The sequence below is a fragment of the Bombus flavifrons genome, chromosome 14 (genome assembly GCF_040668555.2).
Source record: "Bombus flavifrons isolate JBK064 chromosome 14, iyBomFlav1_principal, whole genome shotgun sequence".
NCBI classification, from domain to species: Eukaryota; Metazoa; Arthropoda; class Insecta; order Hymenoptera; family Apidae; genus Bombus; species Bombus flavifrons.
In genome coordinates this window covers 11,389,962-11,412,389 of record NC_138455.1, presented here as the reverse complement: position 1 = coordinate 11,412,389, position 22,428 = coordinate 11,389,962, and the positions used below count along the sequence as shown (strand labels likewise).

The window sequence follows — 22,428 nt, the reverse complement described above, 5'->3', positions numbered from 1 at the left end:
AAGGGGGGAAGGGAAAGATTTTGCGGGCGCTGCACATAACTTCGCTCGTAAATTCGATATTCAAAACAGGAAGTGAACAATGCCCTTATATACTTGCTTTAGCGATGGCAGTCCACTTGTACCGGTGCATGAGCTGTAGCTTCGTAAAAAATTTCACGATTAAGCGGTCTACGCCCGTTTTACAACGCGTGACAACCATCTTTACGATTTCTTCACGCTTTCGATAAAATCCTGCCTATTCTAACGTTTAGCGTAACATGCTTATACGACGGAAACGTCATAGTCGCGCGAAGCTCGATTTTATCGATCACAGGCGAGCAACAGCGATCGCACGAGTTCGCTCGCTCGCTCGCTCGCTCGCTCGCCTTGTAACCGTGGCAGCAAATTTCATTTTTTATTTCAACGAATTAAAATTCAAACGATTGCACGATTGACTTTATTTGCATACTGCTGCTATTTATTAACCGAGGCGCGGACCAACCCAACCTCCGCGCTTCTACCTCGTGCATACACCCCCTTTTCTATTCGTTTACTCCGACTCTCTTTCCTTCTCTTTCCATTCACCGTTTTATCTCTTGTTTTTATGTTGCCTCGATCGACGAACCGTAGTTGTTCCCAAGTACGGTTCCCGATACGAAGACCGAAATACGTTTTGCGCTTAAAATAACAAATAAATTTGAAACGGACAGTGCACAAACATTTTGAGCAAGTATTTTCGCTAGCTACCGTGCTGTAAAAAGATGCGCGTGCGGAGCTTTGTAGATGCAAAAATAAATAGTCGTTTGTTATTTACAACGGCGATCTGGCTCGATTCCAGCGTTCGCCATTGCACCAATTTTTTGATCGATGAAATCGGCGGCCGCTCGTTCCCGTGCAAACTCGTCGACGAAACCCGTGTCCGTGAGAAATCCAAGCGAGTCCAAGAATTTAGGTAGCCCTGTTTTACTGCTAGTCAAACGTCGTTTTACGATCCTCTCGTAAATAGGAAAACGAAGAACGCGCGAAACTACGGTTCCTTTCGTTCGAAGGATACGAAACCGACGTCGAGCATCGAGTTCGATACGGCTGAAGAATATGCGAGAACGTATCACGCGCTCCTCCTACGCTTCCTTCGAAACCGACACCGACGATAGATCATAAATCTGGCGCAGAAACTAACGAAATTAAGATCGAAGTCGTTTCGTTACGCTTCTCGTGGCTTTCCTGTAGCATCGTTCGAGTAGCCTGATTACGTTCTTGGTGAATCGTCTTGTTCGCCGCTCCGACGTCCATGCGATTGTCGTTCGTAGTGTTAATTCGGTCTACGGTTAAGCGCCGATGATAAACGAATTACTGGCTGGCAGAACGTCGGTTAGAGAGAATAAGAGGAGGGGACCGCTTAAACGACGGAGAAGAAAATGAGACGGGAAGACGAGTGGCGTGGAATAGTAGGAAATACTAAAGGAAACGAAGGAAGGGGTGAAGAATTGACAAGTGAAAAGGGACGGAGGAACAAGGGGAAGAGGAGTCGTTCAATTAGAGGACCCGAGCTGGCACGATCGAATGCGAGAATTCAATTTCTTCGGTCTTTCAATCATTTCGAGTGCGCCAGGTCTCTCTCTCGAGTCTTCTCTTTCCTCCATTCGCTTTTATCTCGTTCCATATTCTCCCCTCGGTTCTAGCCTATGACTCGCTTCGTTATCTTCTCGCGTTTGCTTTTTCTTCCGCTCAGTCCACTCAGAACACGGCGAGCAGCTTAACACGCGAAAGAATAAATTTAAAAAATAATCTCCCGTTCCTTCGTTCACGGTCCACGCTGAATTTGGAATTTTCTAAATCCTCGGCGACTCGTTTGCCAGTTTTTCACGTTTCCCGAGCGCAGATAGTTAAAGGCAGGAATTACGTTTCAAGTTTTTCACGCTAAATCGTTTCCTCTCTTCGCTGCTGTACAAAATCGGACTATAAATCCGACTTCTCTCGCGCAAAGTCACTGCTCTATCAAAACGCGCAGATTATTGCGAATTTTGTCAAATCGTCCAAGCTGTAGGATTTCTGTAACGACGCGTTACGTAACAACAGCAAACTAATACGCCACCAGTTAATAGGATTCCTATAGATGGCGCGAATTAAGGCATCGATTATATCCGTTCGTTGATCGCAGTCAGCAGCGAACAATGTCTAACGTTAAGTTCCTCGTCGATGTAACCATACTTTTGTAATCTTGAAAAGTGCGAGAGGAAGGAAAAACGTCTGTTTCTCCGTTGGCTCTTCCCATCCCTCTGTCGAACCACGCTCTCCGCTTCGTACTTCTTTACGCTCGCTTTGACCGAGACTCTTTGGCAAACGCATTAAAATCCCCTCGTTTCGCGACTGCTTTGATCTCGATGACAACCGTGTGTGCGCTCGTGCACAGACGATCCAACCGCAAGAACATTTTCGAAGGAATCAAAGAGAGAAGCGAAGATACCTACTACGAAACTATCGGATGAAACATGCAGGCGTTTCCACGTCTCCATTTTTCTTCTCTTTTTTTTCTTTTCCTTACACGGAAACTATTAAAAACTAGCGGTATCTGCAGAAACGACGAGCGATATTGGAAATAAGGCGAGTGTTGCGCCGTTTATCTGCCATTAACGAACGTAGCGTGTGCGTCACGCGATCGAACATGTCAGAATCGTTATGACACTGGTTAATCGAAAAACATTACTGCCGCGCGGTAGAGAGGTTCGTCGTACGCTTAGGTATCTGACAGTGACGAAGAGACACGGAAAAGCATCGGAAAGAGGAACGTGCGAGCTTTCAGGGAGGTTTCGAGCAGCAAGGAGCAAATCGTTTCGAGGTAAAGAGAGAAAGTAAGAGACGGAAAGGAAAAGAGGAACGGAAAGAGACACAGAGAGCGCGAGTGCACACTATTTCCACTAGCTACAGCCGGCTCATCAATCATCAGAGTTTAGAGTCGGACACGTAATTTCCGGGACGTGGGATTCGTTCGACGTGCACGTCCGTTCGACCGAGGCTCCGATTGGCTGTTCGTACCTAACAGGGCTATTCGATTGGTTGCTCCCTGCGTTGGCATGATTTATGAGCCCTAGTGCGTTCGTTAATATGCCCGGTGATCGTTTCGAACGAGCCAACCGACCGACCAACCAACCAGTCGACCGGCCAACCAACGAGCTAGCCCGGTGAGACAGTTCGACTGCGACGTGAGTTATATTCGACGATGGCTCCCCTATATTCCCTCAATCACCGGCTATTCTCCTTCGCTCCCTGATCGTTCGCATACCGTCGTTCGACGTTGTTGCTAGATACCACGGACCATTCGACGCAATCCGATCGCAAAATCTATTCCTCCGTCGTTAATCCAATGTGGGAAATTTTACTTGTCGTGATTTCTGTCTTCGCCGACATCGCCGGAACGTCTCGATCGAATTTGAATAACGATCGCCTCGAGGAAGCTGGTTAAGTGGATCGAGCGAGGCAAACTACAAACTTTTCAATCCACCTTTCGAAATTCTTATTCGTCCGGTTTCCAGCGAATAATATCAGTGAGTGATTATTAATCGATCAAACAGATGTTACCTCTCAAGAGATTTCAATTTTTCCAGCCACTTATTCAGCCGAATCGGTAAACGTTGGTTACGTTAATTGTAAAACGTTATGATTATTTGAGAACGTTTATCCATACTACCGACAGGTAATGGTCGCTGCGATTTACATTTATCGACCTTTTACCGGCATAGTCGCTGACGCGAAGCTCGAAATTACGTAAACGCCAAGTTTCGTTCGGTCCACTGCATCGTATTCGACCTGTGATTTTCATCGAGAATTTTGGATCACACCCAACTCTACCGTCCAAATATTATAATTCCAATGTCTCTCCACTTTTAATCGCATAAAACGAATCCCGTCGTCGTTGCTAAACGATAAGACACGCGGCAAGACGCGTTTCTGTATTTCTATCGAACGATTCGCCATATTTTCGAAATAATTATCATCGAGTCATTGGAGAAACTTTTTGCAACTTTTCAACGTTTCCAAGAATAATTTTTAAACCGTGGATAGGCTTCGATCTCGAAGTTACAGGTTCCCGAATTCCAATTCCCTTCGTGGTAGACGTTTAATCTAAACGGTATTAGAATCGAGCTCGACAAGAATTAGTCAGCCGTAGGAAACAACGTTCACCTCGTCTAATTGTTCGCAACGAAGCTACGTTATCCGAACGATCTGGATTATTTACGATCACGGAAGTAATTGTGTCCTCTCTTTAGTAGAAAATCACGATTAACGAAGCTAATGGCTATGATTCGGCAGGATTTCCGCCAACGATTCTCGAATGGGAAAAAGTGTCGGACTCGGAACAGGGAATGCAAATATGGAAAGTTATTTCATTGGCGAAAAATTCGAAAAGGGGGGGAAAAATGAGATATGGATAGGAAAAAAAGACAAATGGACGGGTGGTAAAAATTTATAACACGATTTTTATTCCAAGTTTGATGAGAAATTTCTTTTGTTCGGAAATGGAATCGCGACTCTACTGCACGTTGATCGAAAGTTAGGGGCATAGAAACGTAGCTGGAGTAAAGCGCGAAGTGGGGTTGGTTACTACTAGATCTCCCTCGTTACGACGGAAAATGATTATTCACCCTCTTACGCTCCGCCCTGACACCGGTGCTCTGGTACGTGCCTCGTCTGACGTTGAACGAACGTTTCCACTTAAAGACGGGACCGGCTTTATCGTGCGTCCCAAGTAGAACGCTCGTCCAGGCCGGATTATCGCTCGATTCCTTAGACCTAATCCTGCCGTCTGCGTCGTTAGCCGGTCGTGAGGAAAATTAAATACGAGTTCAAACTGAAACGATTCTCGGTTGTGAAGAACGCTGAAAATCGTAACGTGCCGGCTGGGTTATTTATGGGATACGGTGTAGTAATTTCATTAAAAAGTCTCGCGAACTTTGTTTTCTTCGAAAGGAGAGGAAAAAAGAAAGGTGTTACGGAATATCCACGTACGACTCGAGTAAGGTCTCCTAGACAGTACAACGGAGCTACCGGGAAACTTTACTCCCGGGTTCGTCTACGGCGTAGGTAGATTCCAAGACTCGAGGGATCTTGCCTTTATTATTTATTGCATAGTCTTGCCGGCGTACAATCGTCCGTCTTTCTCGTTCCACTTTCTCGACGTTTACTTATTCTATTTGCTTCTGAAACCATCTCCTTCGCTATGATAGTGAGACTTTAGTAATTTCACGAATCAACATTTCCTGTCATTATTCTTATACGTAGCAGCCTCCGCAATATTGCGAGCTCGTAAAATTAGGTAAAATACAAGGCGTCTCGAGAAATAAATTAACAGGTACGTGAAATGGTGAGAGTCTAAAAGCTCGGTCAGAGCCGCGTGAAATATAGCGTAGCAGTGATTTAATTGCTATGAGAAAAATAGAATGCTGCAGGCGAGCATATATACAATATGTATATATATATATATACACATATATATATACATATGTACGTTGTTGCGTTAATCGGGATCGTTATTTGATGCTTCAATGTAGAACTTGATTATATCATAGAAGAGATTACTACGCCTACTCTTACAACTCGTACCATTTTTACCGCTGCCATATCCACGCGTTACACGAATACTATTACGAGTCGCATACTATTGCACGGCAGATTTAATACTGCACGATTAGACTGCTGAAATATAAATATTCTACCAAAGAAGTCGAAATGAATGATGGCTTACCGTTGCACGCAGTGATCGTACAAAGTAATATATAACGCGAGGACAGAAACAAGCTATATACATTGCCGTAAAATTATCTATGCAATAGTAATGGCAAGTATAGTCCAGCCGTAACATGTAATCGATGTATACGACGATAGAAGATAGCCGTTAAGAGATTCAGAGAAACAATGATATTCTCTGTAATTGGCGAACGAAGAAAGTTTCCCGTGTTTGTGACAATAATCCTAACTGCGGAACAAGAGGCTGTTAGCACCCTGCTATAACCCTGTCGTCAATGACGCAACGTGCTTCTCTTTTGTATTATAGCAAAACGAGCATAGTGCATTGTTTTCCTCGAGTGTCCTCTTATCGTCAACCTCCTTCTATTCTCTACGACCATAGTCGTTTATTTTTTTGCAGTTTCAACAACAACATTTTATACAGATAAAGAACATTTATCTTCTCAGGTTTCCTCGTATTTTCTCGATTGATAAGAAACGACCAAGTATCTCTAGAGTCTATGAAGTTGAAGGAAAATGGTTGAACCGTTTCTTGTCAAATATGTAACTAACACGAAGTATCTTCGTAATTATGGCTGACAAATGGAAGCATCTCGTGAAGTGGTAACTGGCGTTGTCAGATTGCAAATGCTTGCCTAGATGCTTCACGAGCTTCAAAACAATGCGGTGATAGACTGGCATGCTGGATAACTGACGAGTGGGCATTTAGAGGGAATTTGAACATTCAGAGAGTTGCTTTTCCTAGAAATGGATTCCCCAGCGGATGGGAAGCTCCGAGTGATACGAAAGAAACTAGGGGCAAAAATCCACCATTTTTCAACTGTGACTCGCATCAAAATTGAAATTCTACGAACCAGTTGCTTTGTCTAATTTTGGATGACTTAATGGAATTGGATACGAGGAGGAAACTCGAGATTTTAAGCTGATATATTATTAAATCGCTAAGATATATCCAAATTCATCTTGACAGGAACTACATTAATAGAACCACAGAAATAGGATCTAAATAAAGATCAATTTCATATTCCAAGTATTATACAATATAGCGTAATACATTCTACTAATATTTTCGTCTATTATACGCGCTCTGCACATTTTGCGTTATCTAAATTTCCTATAATTGTTTAAATATCCACGGACTATGTGTTCTCGTTGAAATACTCAGAACGGAATAGCAAAGTTAAAGAGGACAAAAAAGAAACAAAGAATTAATTGGAAAAAAAATGCAAAGATCTTCTTCATTTCGCGCTGTTTACTTTCTCGAGAAAATGGCGACGCTGAAGAAGATCCTACTGAATTTTTACAATGGCCGTTCCCGATACTTACCCAGCCACCCCTTTTTTCTCTCTTCCGTCTCGAATGTTCAAAATATACGGATGCCGACCGGTTACCTCTGACGCACCGATAAACCTTCGGAGTGTGCCGCTTTATCGTTTCGTCTCATTACTGGAACAACGAAAGAGATTGCGTTTTGCTAACTAAGCTGGAAGTAAACGTCCGAAGGAGAAGCTGAGGTGGAAAAAGATAGAGATAGAGAGAGAGAGAGAGAGAGAAATACTTTCGCCTCGGCGTGGCGTCAGAACCTACAGAAGTTCTTTCCACTTTCCCCGCCCGACGACAAGACGGATAGAAGCCATAGTAGCACTGGAAAACGTATACATTGGTAAAAAGCTCGCCGGCTACTTTTTCCATTTTCAGATTAATCCTTCACACCATTTTCATTTAGAGTTGCGCCAGTTTTCGCGAACTCGAGTTCTATTTAACCGGAGTAATACCGTGCCGAGTAATCACGTTTCTGAGACAACGTTTCATTTAAGAAAGGGAAACATTCTACGAATCTTATAAATTAATCGCGTCTACAATGAAATCTGATTTATACGGCGTAACGGTGACCTAGAAAAGGCTGGATCGAAGCTCTGTTGGTAGCAAGTAAGCCAATGTTGGAAGACAAGACCGCGTCTAAGAAAGTCGGAACGTTAGTACGGATTAGCGGTCACGAAGGATCCGGCCCTGTTTGTCGTGGTTGGCCACCGAAAATCCCGTCAACTCTAAAGTCGACCCTCGTTTCGGCGATGACACATTCGATCTTTCATTTCTCTAACAAGGCTTTCAAAGTTTTCCCAGGGAAAGAGACGCGCGAAACTCGTAACGATCTCGGGAACCATCGCAAATTATATTTACCTTAGAAAATTCGCAGCGGTGGCAAAGTCGTAAGAAAAATGCGATTCCAGCAGCGACTCCGATTCTTTCACGTATATTTCAAACGAATGGCGACTAAAATATTAAATATGATTTAGTAAAAACCGATTTACCTAAATGATACATTCAGTGTGCAAAGTGCACGAATGATTGTGTTTTCTATAAAATGAGACGAGTCTTAGTTCGTTAAACCAAGATTCCAGGATTACGCCAGTGTGGCGTGCTGGTAGCAGTTAGCGTGACTTCCGGCAGAGGCGCCGAGCCCCGGAAACCAATCGTACTCACCGCCAGACCGAATCATCCGCACTTCTATAGTCAAGCGAATCCGTAGTCGTATAGCCTTCGTTGGTATTTGCTAGTAATCCCACGAGAGAAACACGGCGCGAGAATATTTCCCGCTTGAATTTTAATAAAGAAATTCACCTAGTTAGAGACTCGCGTACACAAAACATACACGAGACCGAGTACATCTGACTCACACGATAGACACGATGTGTCTTTTCATATTTCAATGACATGTTCTTTATACTTTATACCGGATAACGCGATATCCCTTCTGAAATCACGTCTTGGAAAAGCGGCGATACGTAAATAAATCTGTGAATATAAATAGTTCTGACGAGAAAGAAAAAAGGTAATAGGGTAATATTTTCTAAGGTAGACGGATAAAGACGAAGCCATGGGAGTGCGAAAGAAACAGAGACAAAGACATCGAAATTCTAAGGGTGGATTATCGGCTTTGTTTGTCCGCGAGGCCGCCATCGAGTATCGATATTTGCAATTTCGCGAACCTAGGCTTCGACCTCATGCAAAAATCAATGAACCAATAACCGAGGTTGGTACTCGTCTAGTTCCTAGTTGTCTATAGATAGTATCACGAGTACATGCGCACGTATTTTCGTTTGTACTGCTCGTTAATCTCTATGCTTGAAAATCTCTTTCCAGACCAACAACTTGGAAAGAGATACGTAGTTACGGAGGGAAACTCGCCATTAAAAATGTGTTATTTTTTTCTTTTTCATATTTTCATCGACAAATAGAAAACCATCGGTTGGACGTTCAACGAAGAGATGTTATTTCGCGAGTCAGGATTTCGTAGCTCGAAGTTAAGATGCAATCGATACGAAGATAATGTTGCAAAGCTTAGAACATTGCGAGGTTAGTCGAGTAGATATAGTCGAATCGAAGCAAGGAATTTACCTTGTAATTCGCCAAATTCGGCTGTCAATAATTTTTGAACGATCCGTACCTCGTAATTCTAACGAACAGAAATTACATTAAATAATGTGAACATGTGTGCAATCGTGTAAGCGAACTTCTTCTTGAAATGAATTATTATCGTGTAAATAAATATTGAACGTTCCGAATGTAAACTTGATTTAATAATTATAGGACGGGTAAAGGCAGCGAGTAAATCTAAACAGAATTTTGCGGAATAAGAGAGAAATGAAGTAAAATGATGAAAATGGTATTACGGCAGGAGGAGGTGGATTTCTGGCGCGGCTAGTCGGCGAGAGACACGGCGGACTCGTCATAAAGCGATAAGCATTTTTCCAGCGGACGAAGCACCGATAAAAGCACGGGAATTAAAATTCAAAGGTATCCGGCACTTGAGATCGCTTAAAATTTACCAAGTTTCGCGCTGGCCTCAACTTTTAAGCGATAGATGCTTTTGGCGAAGGCGGTGAAATAGATTCGAGGGAGTGACGTTTGAAGCGATAGCTGGGCTCAAGTCGTCGAAAAGAGTTGGAAGCTTCGCGAAACTTGTCGAACGAATACGAAAACATTGACGGATAAAATTTTATCAAACACGAAACTTTAATCGATTTTCCCACAGAAATAATTAAAAACCTTGCGTAGAACTTCGTTCGATAGATCTCGAAAAAAAAAAGAAAGGTTGGAATGCAAAAAGTAAATAAAAGCTAACAGAAAATTGTCGCGTGTTCCTTGCATTTCTCGTTTCTCGAGTCTGGAAAACTGGCTGATGAACGTCTGCCTAGAAAAGACGCGTCGGTAAAGTTCTTCTTCGTCCACTGGTAAAAACTACTCGGCTCCACGTTCTCTCTCGATTTGCTTTCGCGTCCGAGAAACCAATTTTCCACGAGCCGTCGTCGTTCTTGTCGTTCTTTTGCGGTGAAAGAAGACAGAGGAGGTACAAAAGGAAGGCAACGAGTGGCAAGCTGGAAAACGAATGCTACGTCGAAAACCAAACGGAAAACTTTACTTTAGAGCGGGCTGAACAAATCTTCGGAAGGCTTATTAATAATAATTATTACACAGCGGTTAAAGTTTTATAAAGTCGCTTAAAAATGATCAAATGAGGTAAGTTAAGTTACCCGAGAAACTTTCACGAAATAATTGGATAAATTTACAAAGAACATTAGTCTGATAAATTCTTCGTTGAAATTTGAATGATAAAGTAAATCAATTTCGAAGCGAAAGATTCGAGAAAAGTTAAGCATCTATCGAGCCGTTCAAAATGCAATTTTCTGGTAACGCGTGCGTGTATCGCGCTCGGCCAGGTAAGGTTCGGCGAGAAAATAATTTACGCTAGAAAAAAAAAAATTTCACTTAGTCAAGATATAACAGCCGATCGATATCAGTATCGCTTCCGACGGATATTCTAACTTCGTTTCAGCAGCAATATTATTTCCGACGAGATAGGATGAGAAGAAAGTTACCGTCGTGCAGACTCGCTTCTAAGCGTGTCGAAAGAATTTGATTACCAGACCTTCTTAAACCATGTCCCTTTCGTAAACGGCCGCCAAGCTTAGACCGTGTTCGCGTCTTTTCAAAAATCCATGGACGTTGTTACGATTCGATCGATGTAACGCGTGCGTGGCAAAAAGTCCAACGTAAAATGATTGCGCATAGTTCGTCGTATTAGCCGTGTAGTTTTTCGATACGAGTTAACGTCAACGTTCCTCGCAACGTCGAGCCAATTGTCAATGGTTTTGTATCAGTTACTCGCACCGTTGCACCGTTCTATTCTCCTACGTAGAAAAGATACATCTGTCGTAATCGTTTAACAAGCAGAACATGGATATTTTAGCGTTGGCCCACGAAATCATTCTCGTAGCAGGTTTACGTTTTGTCGATACGTTTGCTCGCGGTTCGTGCTACTCTTTTTTTCCGCGCCTCTTTCTCGTCGATGCATCCGCATCCCGTTTTCATTTCGGAATCCGATATCTGGTCGTTGCCCCGTTTTTCCATGGATTTCGGCCGCGCCCAACCTCCTCATTTCTCGTCTCCTTCTTTCCCACTCTTTCCTCTTTCCCTGCCTCGCGGATCCACGCTATCGGTCTTTCCAAGCGAACACGGCGAATCTTTTTTCTACTCCTTTCGTTTCAACGAAACCACAGCCAAAGGAGGAGGAGAGGAGGATCGAGGTTAAAACAAAAAGACCGCGGCAATTAGTTCTTTAATGGTCAGTGTTCACACGCATCGAACACGGTGTCCTCGACGAATCGACATTGCCAATTTCGTGCCATTTCCACGTTATTTAGCGATCGATCGAAAGATAGGCAGCTAAAGAATATTATTTCTTCTAATTTCAATTCGTATGCCGAGTTCCTCGATATCCCTCTTCTTTCATAACGCTGACACTCGAAATACTCTATCGCGCTCTGACCTATTTTATAACATTTTTTTTTTATTTTTCATCCAAAAGTAACTGAAAAATCCAATCGTACGTTATCAATCGCACGTTGTTGAAGCCCCCTTTTTTTTTATTAATTTTAGTTATGGAGTTCTCTTTCAACGATATTTGCATGAAAAATATTGATTTTAGTCAAAAGTACGATATCTTCGATGTTAAGCATACGAAAAGGTTTAACCGGCAAATAAGTAAATAAATTAAACGGAATCGACGAAAAAGGTCTGATGGGATAAACGGTATTAACGAGGCGGAAGGAAGTCTGTATCCAATCTTCTAACCTACCGAAATTTTAAAAAAGCACGGAGATACCTCTCGCAGCTACTTTTCACCTAACTCGAGGGATGGGTGGTGGCGGAGAAAGGAAAGAGGCGAACGGAGCCGCTTGGCACCGGAATTCCGGTGGAATTCGCAAAGAAATTCGCGCTCGCGGCCTCTGCTTGCCCGTTTGTCTCGAAACGGTGCGCTCGGACTAGCCATAAGGAGGGTCGTAATTCAGGCGACATTCCGCGTTAAGGGTGTCTCGCCGAACCCACTCTCTTCCCTCTCTTCTCGCAGCTTGTTCTTCCTTACGAACGCTTCGAAGCTAGTTTTATTCTTCGTCCTTCGATCTTCTTTCCCTTGGTTCAACGGCGAAAACAAGGACGGAGAGAAAAAGAAAGGAAAGAACGAACGAACGAACGAACGAAGGATCTTGCAATTATCGACAGCGCGGACTTTCCACGGCTGCAGATTAACGGAAACTTCGGCCTGCCTAAAGTTTAATCGCGCTGAAATGGCTACGCGATAGTTATCAAGATAATTTCATCGAATTACTTCGATAACTGTCCTCGCTGTGTCTTCTTATTCCATACTCGTGTTCGCGGCTCCGAACGCGGAAAACACGGCGAGAAGGTTCTCGCGCGTCGCATTTAACGACTCTGCTTCGATCGATCACGAGGAAATTTCGAAGCGTTTGGTGCTTTCAAATTTAACTACACCGCGAGTAAGTTTGATTTGCGATACAGCGCCTGCACGGCTCCCGTTAATTACGAAGACAAGATCCTGGTTGTCGAGCGTTTGTACCATCTAGCGAACAGCGCACCGTCCTTGTCATCGATAAGCATATTCGCGACTCATGATTGGCGAAATTTGTTGTCTCGTGGAAAAAGGAAACTGTTGACTGAAATAGCAAAGATCAGCGTAGAAGTGAAATGCTCCGCCGCAAAATAAAGCGATGCTCGTTAACGAGCCCTTTGAGTCGTTAAACCAAATATGAGCATAGCTACTAGCGCTCGTTAATTACCTACGGCACGGTAACGAGATAACTTTTTAATTTGAAGTTTCGCTTCCGGAAACTCGCGATTCTCGACACGGTCTAAAGGATCTACGTGCACTTCGATTTAGTTGATTTTCGATCTGCGGAGGAAAAACGCGACGCTCGTAACTGTACGTAGCGATGATATCTCGGCGCGTTAGAACGTTAGCGCGTAGCCGCCGGCAATTTCATCAAACGTTTCATCTCTAAACACTAAACGGCAGAACCTCGGAGCGAGCGGGTTGCAGAAGGTGAAACAGAGAACAGCCTAAGAGAAAATGGGTGAAAAAGAACGAAAGTTACGCGAAGGGTAGGTACATAACGTAAAAATTTAAGACTATTGGGTCAGCCATATCTGCTGGCTTAACAATGCTGACACAGGCATTTAGCCTCAGGCTGCAACGTATCTTTCCCGCAATACGTAGAACTGGTCGAGAGGAAGAAAGGGAAAGCACGGAACGGAGAAGGCGGGCAATCGTGAACGTTCGTGGATGGTGGAGCAGAAGGGTTGGCAGAAACGCCACAAGGAAAAATAAGAATTTCGAATCTAATTTTCCCAGGCATATTTAATAATGTACCGGGCGTACCTCCATCTTCTTTGCCATCATCACCAACGCGATTGCTTCCTCCGCGACCGCCAGTCGTTCCTCTATTATATCATCGATTTTCTTCGCTCCTGGGAAGATGAATAATCGAAAAATACGATTGAAACGTTACCGTGCCGATAAATTTTTATTATAGCTTGAAACGAAGATCCAAAAATAAGAACTAAAAGAAGCTTTTAATTGAAAGTATCAGGGAGAAAACCATTGGATTACATACAGTGACAACGACACGAGTCGTAGAGAGGAAGGTTCTGGAAAAATATCGCTCAATTTTGTCATCTTGTACAGTCCCCGCGCCAGTTAGTTTCTCGCCGAAAGTGGAAACGCCAACGTTCGTTTTTCGCTAATAGTCCAATTAAAACGCATTTCCCGTTATATATTACGATACTCTAACATGGAGCATCATTTCTACCGTAACACCGAGGGCTGCGTACATTTATTCGCGTTACTGCTCTCTGCGACCAAGTTTCTCCAACGAAATCGGATTCTTCCGTCTTTACGAATTCGTAGAGTTATTGAAACAAGCAAAGGAAAGTAAAGACAAATCGTTTTCATCGATATAGAAGGGAAACGGATTCGATGTAATCTAAAACCCGGCAATCAGGAGTAAAGAGTATGCGAACGTCACCTTTGTCGTTCAAGTAGCGCGAGAGAAAAATCATAGCGATTTTCCTCCGGGAGATTCGTTACTCGTTCCAATTAGCCCCGATTCTCCGGCTCGAGACTTGAATCAATTTCGCGGAACAGTAGGTCACAGATGCCACCAATTACGTTCTGCCAATGGACCGCCATCCTTTCCTATCTCTCTCCGTCGTGTTCAGGAAACAGGCTAAATGATTTTTCTCCTCCCAGGAGTCGGAACGGCGAGACCGGTCGAGCGAAGGAAAGCTATTTGACGACTTTACCCCAATAATTATCGCGAGGGTCTGCGAGTATTACGACCAAGTACTCGACCATTTTGCTCCACCTTTTTTTGCTTTTTCCTTTATACTAAACCGTAATAATTTCTCTATCGGATAAATTGGACACGATCCGATATAGCGCGTTGTTCCTTTAACGATATTAATGAAAACACCGTTTCGCCAGCATTTTCACAAGCAGTCGATTTCTGCCGTTCCACGAACACGCAAACCATACGCTTAAGTTCAAATGTCTCGCGGTTAATCGAGCGTTATTTGCCAAAACACTAGACTTTGTACATCGGCGAGATCGAGACAAAAGTTTCGTCATTAGTCTTCAAAGTCGCCGCACGACTAACGAACTTATACCCTTATTGCTCGAAGCTATTAATATCGGTCGACGTCGTGTGTTAGCTCTTCTTGTCATTAATTATACCACGTTCGACTAGTCTTTCTACTTGTTCTTCTCCTTGTTCTGAACTTACGATCACGTACAAGCAACTTGAACAGATAATGGATGAATCAGGACGATCTTACGAACTTGTAAAAATCATATTTTTCAAAATGATTCCAACGTCGATATCGCCGTTTTGCGGAATTATCATGCGGCAGAGATATCCGATGGAAATGCTGTTCGTCGAGGATCGCGATCGTTTTGTCTGGAACTTTTCCAAAACAAGCGGTTGAGAACGCTAAACACGGCAAGCGCGAGAAATACAGAACGAACGATAAATTTTCTTGGCTCGTGCCGATCATTAGCTGAAACTGAAATCGTTGCACCGTCAGCTCAAGTTATATATTAGGAAATTAAAATGCGGTCAGATTAAAATCTCCTCGTTTATTTCTACTCTCTTCCTCTTCTTTATTCCCGTTTCGCTATCTCAGCCGTTGTTCGCTGTTTAAAGATAGATGTGTGTGTATAACTCATACATTTTAATTTCTTAATCCTACTGTGTTCTTCCAGTCATTTTCAACCTCGATCGTATTTATTCTAACTTTTTTAACGCGTAAAGACATCTGCAAACAATTATCTTCGTTTAAATTTCACGCGAAAGATTTTCTTCGGTTATTAAAATGTTTTCCTGTTTGCTAAAATAAGAGCAAGATTGAACTATAAAAATTCGAGCATCACAATAGGCTAAAACCAAACATCCTGTTCGTTGATTAAATTACGTTTACTCACGTTTGAAATATGCATTTCTAATTCTTCTCGGCATTCCGACTTTCAGATGTTTGTCGTAAATTCCATTTCATTCTTACGAGTTGCGTAAAGTTCGACGCGCTGTTCGTAATTTCCATTATATTTGTTTCGAAGTAACTTTTTCGTTGAAACTTTTAAGCGATAATGTTTCCACCCTCTTTCCTTGCCTTCTTTCCACCTTCACGTGTCCCGCTCGCGTACTATCGGATCTTTCGATCCGTCGTTGTTTCCTTATATCGCGCGCAAGTAGATTCCCGATCCCAAGAGTCGAAATTTTAAGAATACTTGAAAACTCTCGAGACGCATTTTACATCGAGGCTAAAGACACGCCGGATAAAGTTGCCACCCGCAGAACCGTTGCTTTGAATAAAACTCTGCTCTTTTGTGCACGGTGCTCGAACCGAAGGCTCGAGTACGAATCGAAGAGTACTTTCTCCGGCACTTGTGCCCTACGCCTACACAGACAGCGACGTATTTAAAATCGCGATAATCGCGATTACCCATTGCGACTGCTTCGCGATGAGTTTAAACGGATTTTGACGAAAAGATCGGTTTTAAAGCCAGGCCCGTTCAAAGGCAGAGCTCTCGAATCCGGTGCTCTCTGCGGGCTCGCGAAAGAAATATGAAAAGAAAAATAGGAAAGAAAGGTATATCGAGCGTTCCATTTTAAGTAACGAAAAGCCGTGCGAATGTGTGTGATAAATATTCGATAGAGGGGAAAAATAAGTTTCTGCGTGATTGACACGAACGACAATGGAACGCGATGGTGATCTCTGGTCCAAAGTCGGTATAATACAGTTCCGTTTCGGGATGAACAGCTAAGGCTAAAAGACGTCGAACAGAGGTTGTTCCTTTCCCGAAGGAACGAAACAAGCAAAGCGAGACGGAGACGCCCGTCTCTTTCTCTATATGGCAAATTCGTGAAGCAATGCCGGTGAGAATTCACGCAACAAAGCTGGCACGACGAGGCGGTGGATGCAGAGAAACGCGAGACAGGTGGATGCACAAGGTTGCGGCGGAAACGCCACAGGCATCGGAGACAGTATCTGCTGGGCGCTTCGAGACGTACCGCCGACTTGAAAGCAACGGAGGAGGATTACGTTTTTCCGAAAAGACTAAGCGAATAGTCCTACTGGATGTACTTGGTTCGCTGCAACGTTCAATCCAATCTGCCACAAAGGTTCATAAGAGTCTCCATTTTATTTAAGCCTCGCATATACGTTCGCAGCTAACAACTACGTGTACCTATAATAAGCGGCTGAGGACAAACAACTTCTGAAAATAGCTTAATGAATTAGAAATGAATTTTGAATTGGAATATTCAATGAATATTGAATGAGAACTGTGAATTAAACGACGTTAAATGTCAAATGCTGTTTCGACCACGAAGAGTCGAGGAGCATCGTATTTTCCTATAAATGATTTAGCCTCCGAATTATCTTGTTTAAGATAGAAACGAGCAGACGCAAAACATCGCTTTTGAATATAAAACATCGTTCAAAACGTGAACAATTTAGAAGTCACGCGCATTTTACGAGCGGAACGAAGCTAAAAGCTACTGACCCGTAAAAATCCAACACGTTTCGGCTGCATACGGAAAGATTCGAAACCGAAATAAAAACGAAAAACTTGATTTATCGCAACTCTTCCTACGCGAAGATTACATCGTTTTTCTTTGTGTACGAATTATACAGGCGAAACGTATTCGCGTTAGTTGACGATCGATTTCTATGTAAATGAACAGTTTCTTCCTAAATATAAATGAAACATATTTAAATGGCGGCGAAACATGTCTAAAGCATCGTTTTATAATTTCTATGCGTAACAGACTTCATTTCCGCCGATAGTCTAAACTACGATTAAACTTTGCTCTTCCAGATGGAACGAAGCAAAGAAAAATCGATCACCTCGACATGGAGAAACTTCGAATAGAAAAGTTTGATCGAGCAAATTACGCCGAGAAACTAATTTGTCGAATATACCAAAAGTTTCGGCGAGTCCCTCGAGGAGGAGACTCGAAAGTGAGGCCAGTGCTGCGAATGTTCGATATTTACCAGGTTAAGATGTTTCTGATAAAAATCCACAGCTCGTGGTGTTAATTCGGCTTTGCAAGCAATTACGGTCGCATTTCTCGAAACGCACGACTTCCTAACTGGTGTTTCGTTTCCAGTTTTCCGTTTCATCTGTCCAAAATCGTGATAGGTTCTCTTCATTTCTTTCGTCGCTCTTTCTTCGATTCTTTCACTTGCCAATGATTCTCAACGAGAGGAGAACACTCTATGGCACGCCTCCGGACATACCGCAGGGTTGTTCGTGCAAAGGCTGCAGAAAAGATAAAATCCACCATCTTACCTTTGCCCGCCTCTTCCTGCTTCCGTTTCTCCCTCTTTATTCTTACACCTACGCTCGTTGCATTTTTCTTCGCCTCCACGTCGTTCCGGCAGATGCGCCGCGTTGATATATCCCTTCCGTCTTTGTCAATTAGAAACGTCGAGCCTGAAACAGTCGAGTATCCGATTCGTTCAAACAATTCCCTTTCTAGAAACGTCGAGGACATTAACCCACTTTTCGCGCTTGGAAACCGACTAGCTTACGACCTACTGGCAAACTCTGCTCAAGCGCGAAGACAAAATGCATTTATTGAGGCCAGGAATCGAAAATCTCACGGGAATTGGTTCGGATTTCATATCTTCGCTACTGCTCGATCTGCCGGAACGCTCTCCGTAACCAATCTTCTCGTAAAGAGAACCCTTCGAACCGTTTTCCTCGTAAAGACCGAACCAAGGGTGAAAAATAATAGGACCAGGCTCGATAGAGTCATAACTGCTTTCCACTTACGGTAGGGTCAACTATATAACGCTTCTGAGGCAACATCGTTCATATCTTATTCCCTAAAAGGTATTCTTAATATTTCAAGTCCTGCGCTACCGAAATCCTATAACAAACAATTTTGCGAGAAACAAAATTGAATTTCATCGACGATTCAAACTATCTAATTCCATCGATGAAAACAATAAAAAAAAAATAAAAATAAAAATAATAATAAAAGAAATAATAACTAAAGCATCAGCGATCGATTACATTCATGCAGAAAAGTGTGAAAGATAGAACGATCGGAGAAACGAGAGAAATACAGCGAGTGATTCATCATCGAGCACCGGAGCAAAAAAGATAGAGAGCGGCGATGGAGAAAGGGCGAGTAAAGAGGTGAGATACTTGAAGAAATCGTGCTAGGAACACAGAGGGTTTTCGTCTTATTTCGGCGCATAGCTGGCACTCGAAGAAGAGATGACACTGGAAGGAAAATAAAAGCCAGTTCCTCGGGCCGGGTCAGCCTTCCTTCTTTCTACTCGCAGCATCCCATTCTACCTGGTTTCACCTTACCTCTTTCCAGCCTACTTACTCTTCGTACTACTCGTTTTCTCGTTACCACCCTTCTAGAAATTATTAAAGGGAAAACACCCTTGAAATCTGCTTTCTCTTCATCGTTGGTAACACTGTCGAGAGAAACGTTCGTTTCTACCTTTCACGTCATCGACCAGCACGAACAAATTCAATATAGCGACAGGAAAGTGGCAGATAGGTAAAAATCTCAAACCTTAAAACGAACATTCTCGAATGAAAATTGCCTAGTAACGAAAATATGTAATTTGGATTACACCTTTTAGCGATTACGAATGGCATACGCTGTTTCGCTACGTGCAACAGAGCTCTAGAAAGTTGTATCGAATTCGACCAAAACTTTCGTCGGATATATTTCATACGCCGTTGCTCGAATTTCAAAGTATACAGCAACCAGGTCATTATTACTGGCAAACGAAAGTTCGGTTCGATCGTGATAAACATGATTTACCACGTTCAACGTTTCATCTAACGAGAATGAAAGACATTTGGTTAAACGAGAGCGGATATCACGAGATGTACGCTTTCTCTGGAAAAGTAAGAAAAAAATTACAAAATAAAAATGTTTGGAAGATTTCTAAAGCAATAGAGAGAAGCATAAGTATATTGATCCAAGTTTCGATAAAACTTCAATGAAAGAAGATAGAAAGAGAGAACAGTTGGTCGATGTACATTGGAAGAGCAGTGTTTGAAAGAGTTCCTGACCCTCTTCCTCTTGCCGTATAAATCGATGAACGGGCAAATACTCGTTTGCTACTCAGTTTACATCACTTCGAAATGAAACGCTGCGATGGAATCTAAACGACATTTGGACATTCGACAAACGACGATGCAGCACGCTAATGGTAAAACAGTGCAAAATCGGATGGACAGGGATCTTCGTTGCTCGATGAACAGTTTCGGTTCAAACGTATCGATATATATATCGGATAAACCGGAAGAAATATCCGAATAAGAAAGTAAAACGGGAAAAAAGGAAAAAGGAATGAAAAACGAGAGCCGAGCGATCAATGAGAATTTGAAAAGTAGTATGGCTACGAATTGTTCTAGATAAAGGTGATCGAGAGAAGGTAGAAATAATAGCGGTATAAAATCTTGCTGAGACTCGAACCATATGGTATTCCAAGCTTCCGTAGCTGGTACGTCCATTCCATGTACATATCCTTCTACTTCTACACCAATGTACGTATATATTATCGATTTTCTTTTACCGACGATTCTCAGTGTGAAACCACCAAGCATTGTTCTTTCTCTCTTTACTATATTTCTTTTCGTAATTCTCCTCTGTGCTCGCTTGATCGCGGATGGAGTGCACCGTGCACTGTTTAGACATGTAGCGTTATTAGAAAGCGAAAATGTATCTACCGGCTATTTTCTCGAGCGAACTCAACTCCAATGTACTCCTCATAATACATGCTACAACGATTCGGTCCAACACTTTGCCCGTTCTTCTTTGCTGCGAGATATAGCGCCTCCTGAATCGATCAGAACAACAGTCTCGAAAATATCTATTGGAGCAGTTTCGCACAAAGCGACAGGAACTGCAGGAACGTTCCGTGTATCGCGAATGTCACCAAGCAGCAAGAGTTTTACAAGACGTTCGTGCAACGGATAGAAACGTAAATGGAATGCGTCGTGTTCGTTCAAAGACTAATCTCTCGCGAAAACGGATACGCGTTGGGTCGCATCGCCGATACGACGTTGCGAGTCTACTGCGAGCAACAGTCCTGTTCTCACTGCGTCGAATATCGTGTGTTGCATGGAAGAGATACGGCATATAACCGATACGCTGTAGCAAGAATAACCGAACGAGCGAGCGAAATTCCAGGACGGTTGCTGCGTGCGCACCAGCTGGCCCATTATACCGGCTTTGTTCCGTCAGACTCGAACAGAGGCTTGTATTCCCGGCGATTTCCTATGGGATCCTCGATACCCCTTCGTTCTGTACGTTTGCCTCTTCCATACTTGGCTCCCTCACGAACTCTCGTTGTTCCATCTTTGCCTAGATAGGTAGTTACCACTCTCCACTTTTTCTTTACATGGACGGCATTGCGTGACTCTGCTGGCTCTAAACAGTACACATTCGCCATTTCCAAGCAACACAGAAACTCGTAAGCAAATTAATTTTACTGCATAATGGTGCTGAAGATCATCTTGTTTAAGTAACTCGTTTGATGTCTAAATGTTTGCGAACACGTTCTTTGGTCTGTGTCACTCGCGAAGGGTACGTGTAAAATGTCCGAAAGTCGCACGTACCCTTTCGATTTATCGCGTAATATAAAACCTAACCGCAGTGAGCAATCAAATTCTTTTACCCTTAGTCAGGGACCTAACAAAGGGATCGTAACTCGACGAAACGTGGCTTGACCGCTCGTTTGAGCAACTGATCGGAGACAGAAGAGAACGAGAATCGAACGAGGCACTTTGTCAGGTTTTCTGGCTGTTTGAGAACCGTCCCCTACCTACGTATATCGAGAATCAAAGGCCACACTTGCGGATTCAAGGGATCGATGCTGAATTTATGAAATGCAGATAACCGTGTTTCTCGATGAAAAATGGACATAGTATGGAAGTGACTACTTTAAACAAATAAGCACGTAGTAAAAGTACATTGGGTTACTAAGCATATTATGCAAAAGTACAAGGAATAAAGCATGATTTGTAGTGAAAATCCACCGTGGTTTGCCAACAAAATCTCAAATTAAGCCGAAAAGAAGCAAATTAACGAAACGAAAAACGAAAAAGGATAGTGAGAGAAGAAAGGAAGAGGAAGAGATAAATCAAAGACAAAGATGTATGACAAATGAATAGGAAAATCGGTACGTCAAATTGCACCGTACCCTAGAAAATTACCTTTTGTCGATAATATCGGAGCAAGTTGATAGCGGAGTGGCAGTACGGGGTAAACGACCCCCTCCGCTTCTACGTCCAGGTCCCATGGCAGCGACGGCACGGCTGTCTCGTGTGCACGTGTATGCTGATGTATGCGCTGACGTGCAAGCCTGCTTTGCATTTTTACGGTGCACGTAGAACGAAGCAGTATAAAGCGATCTCTTCGTTCCATGCGCGTATAGGCGTACAAGCGTGATGTGTAGGGTACTCGCACTGTAACGCGGTCGGTCGCGTGTTCCACAGGAATCGAGGAAAATATCTACGCGAGACCAATGGAATTTCCCCTGTACGTAGCTAACCGTGTTTCACCGCCAATGCTTCGGGCACATTTATCAGTAGACGATACTTATTTTCGACGGGACACGTGACGACGGGCACTCGCGTTAAACGTGCGAGTATGAGCAGCGCACTCCACCCAGTGAACATCGAATCGATCTACGCGACTCTCCTCGAATCGATTCTCCAATGGAAAATGAGTTATCGGCCTACAACATATATATGTATATTATCGTATATATGTATATATATGTATATATGTATGTGTGCGTGTGTGT

General features: G+C 43.0%; 2 protein-coding genes across 7 annotated transcripts in view; one reads left to right on the top strand and one right to left on the bottom strand.

The window, feature by feature from the left end:
• Lar (tyrosine-protein phosphatase Lar) overlaps positions 1 to 22,428 on the top strand; it is a 279,097-nt gene that overhangs the window by 26,741 nt on the left and 229,928 nt on the right. The window lies entirely within an intron of this gene.
• LOC138186896 (cell adhesion molecule 2-like) overlaps positions 1 to 22,428 on the bottom strand; it is a 142,737-nt gene that overhangs the window by 101,099 nt on the left and 19,210 nt on the right. For 4 of the 5 annotated variants that reach the window (XM_069127183.1, XM_069127181.1, XM_069127184.1 and 1 more), the window contains 2 exons: positions 21,836 to 22,359; positions 17,933 to 18,076 (listed from right to left, as the gene is read on the bottom strand). In XM_069127183.1, coding sequence (XP_068983284.1) covers positions 17,933 to 18,076; positions 21,836 to 22,046 — 355 coding nt within the window. In that variant the 5' untranslated portion in view covers positions 22,047 to 22,359. The remainder of the gene's footprint in view (positions 1 to 17,932; positions 18,077 to 21,835; positions 22,360 to 22,428) is intronic. The other variant, XM_069127185.1, reaches the window with a different exon arrangement.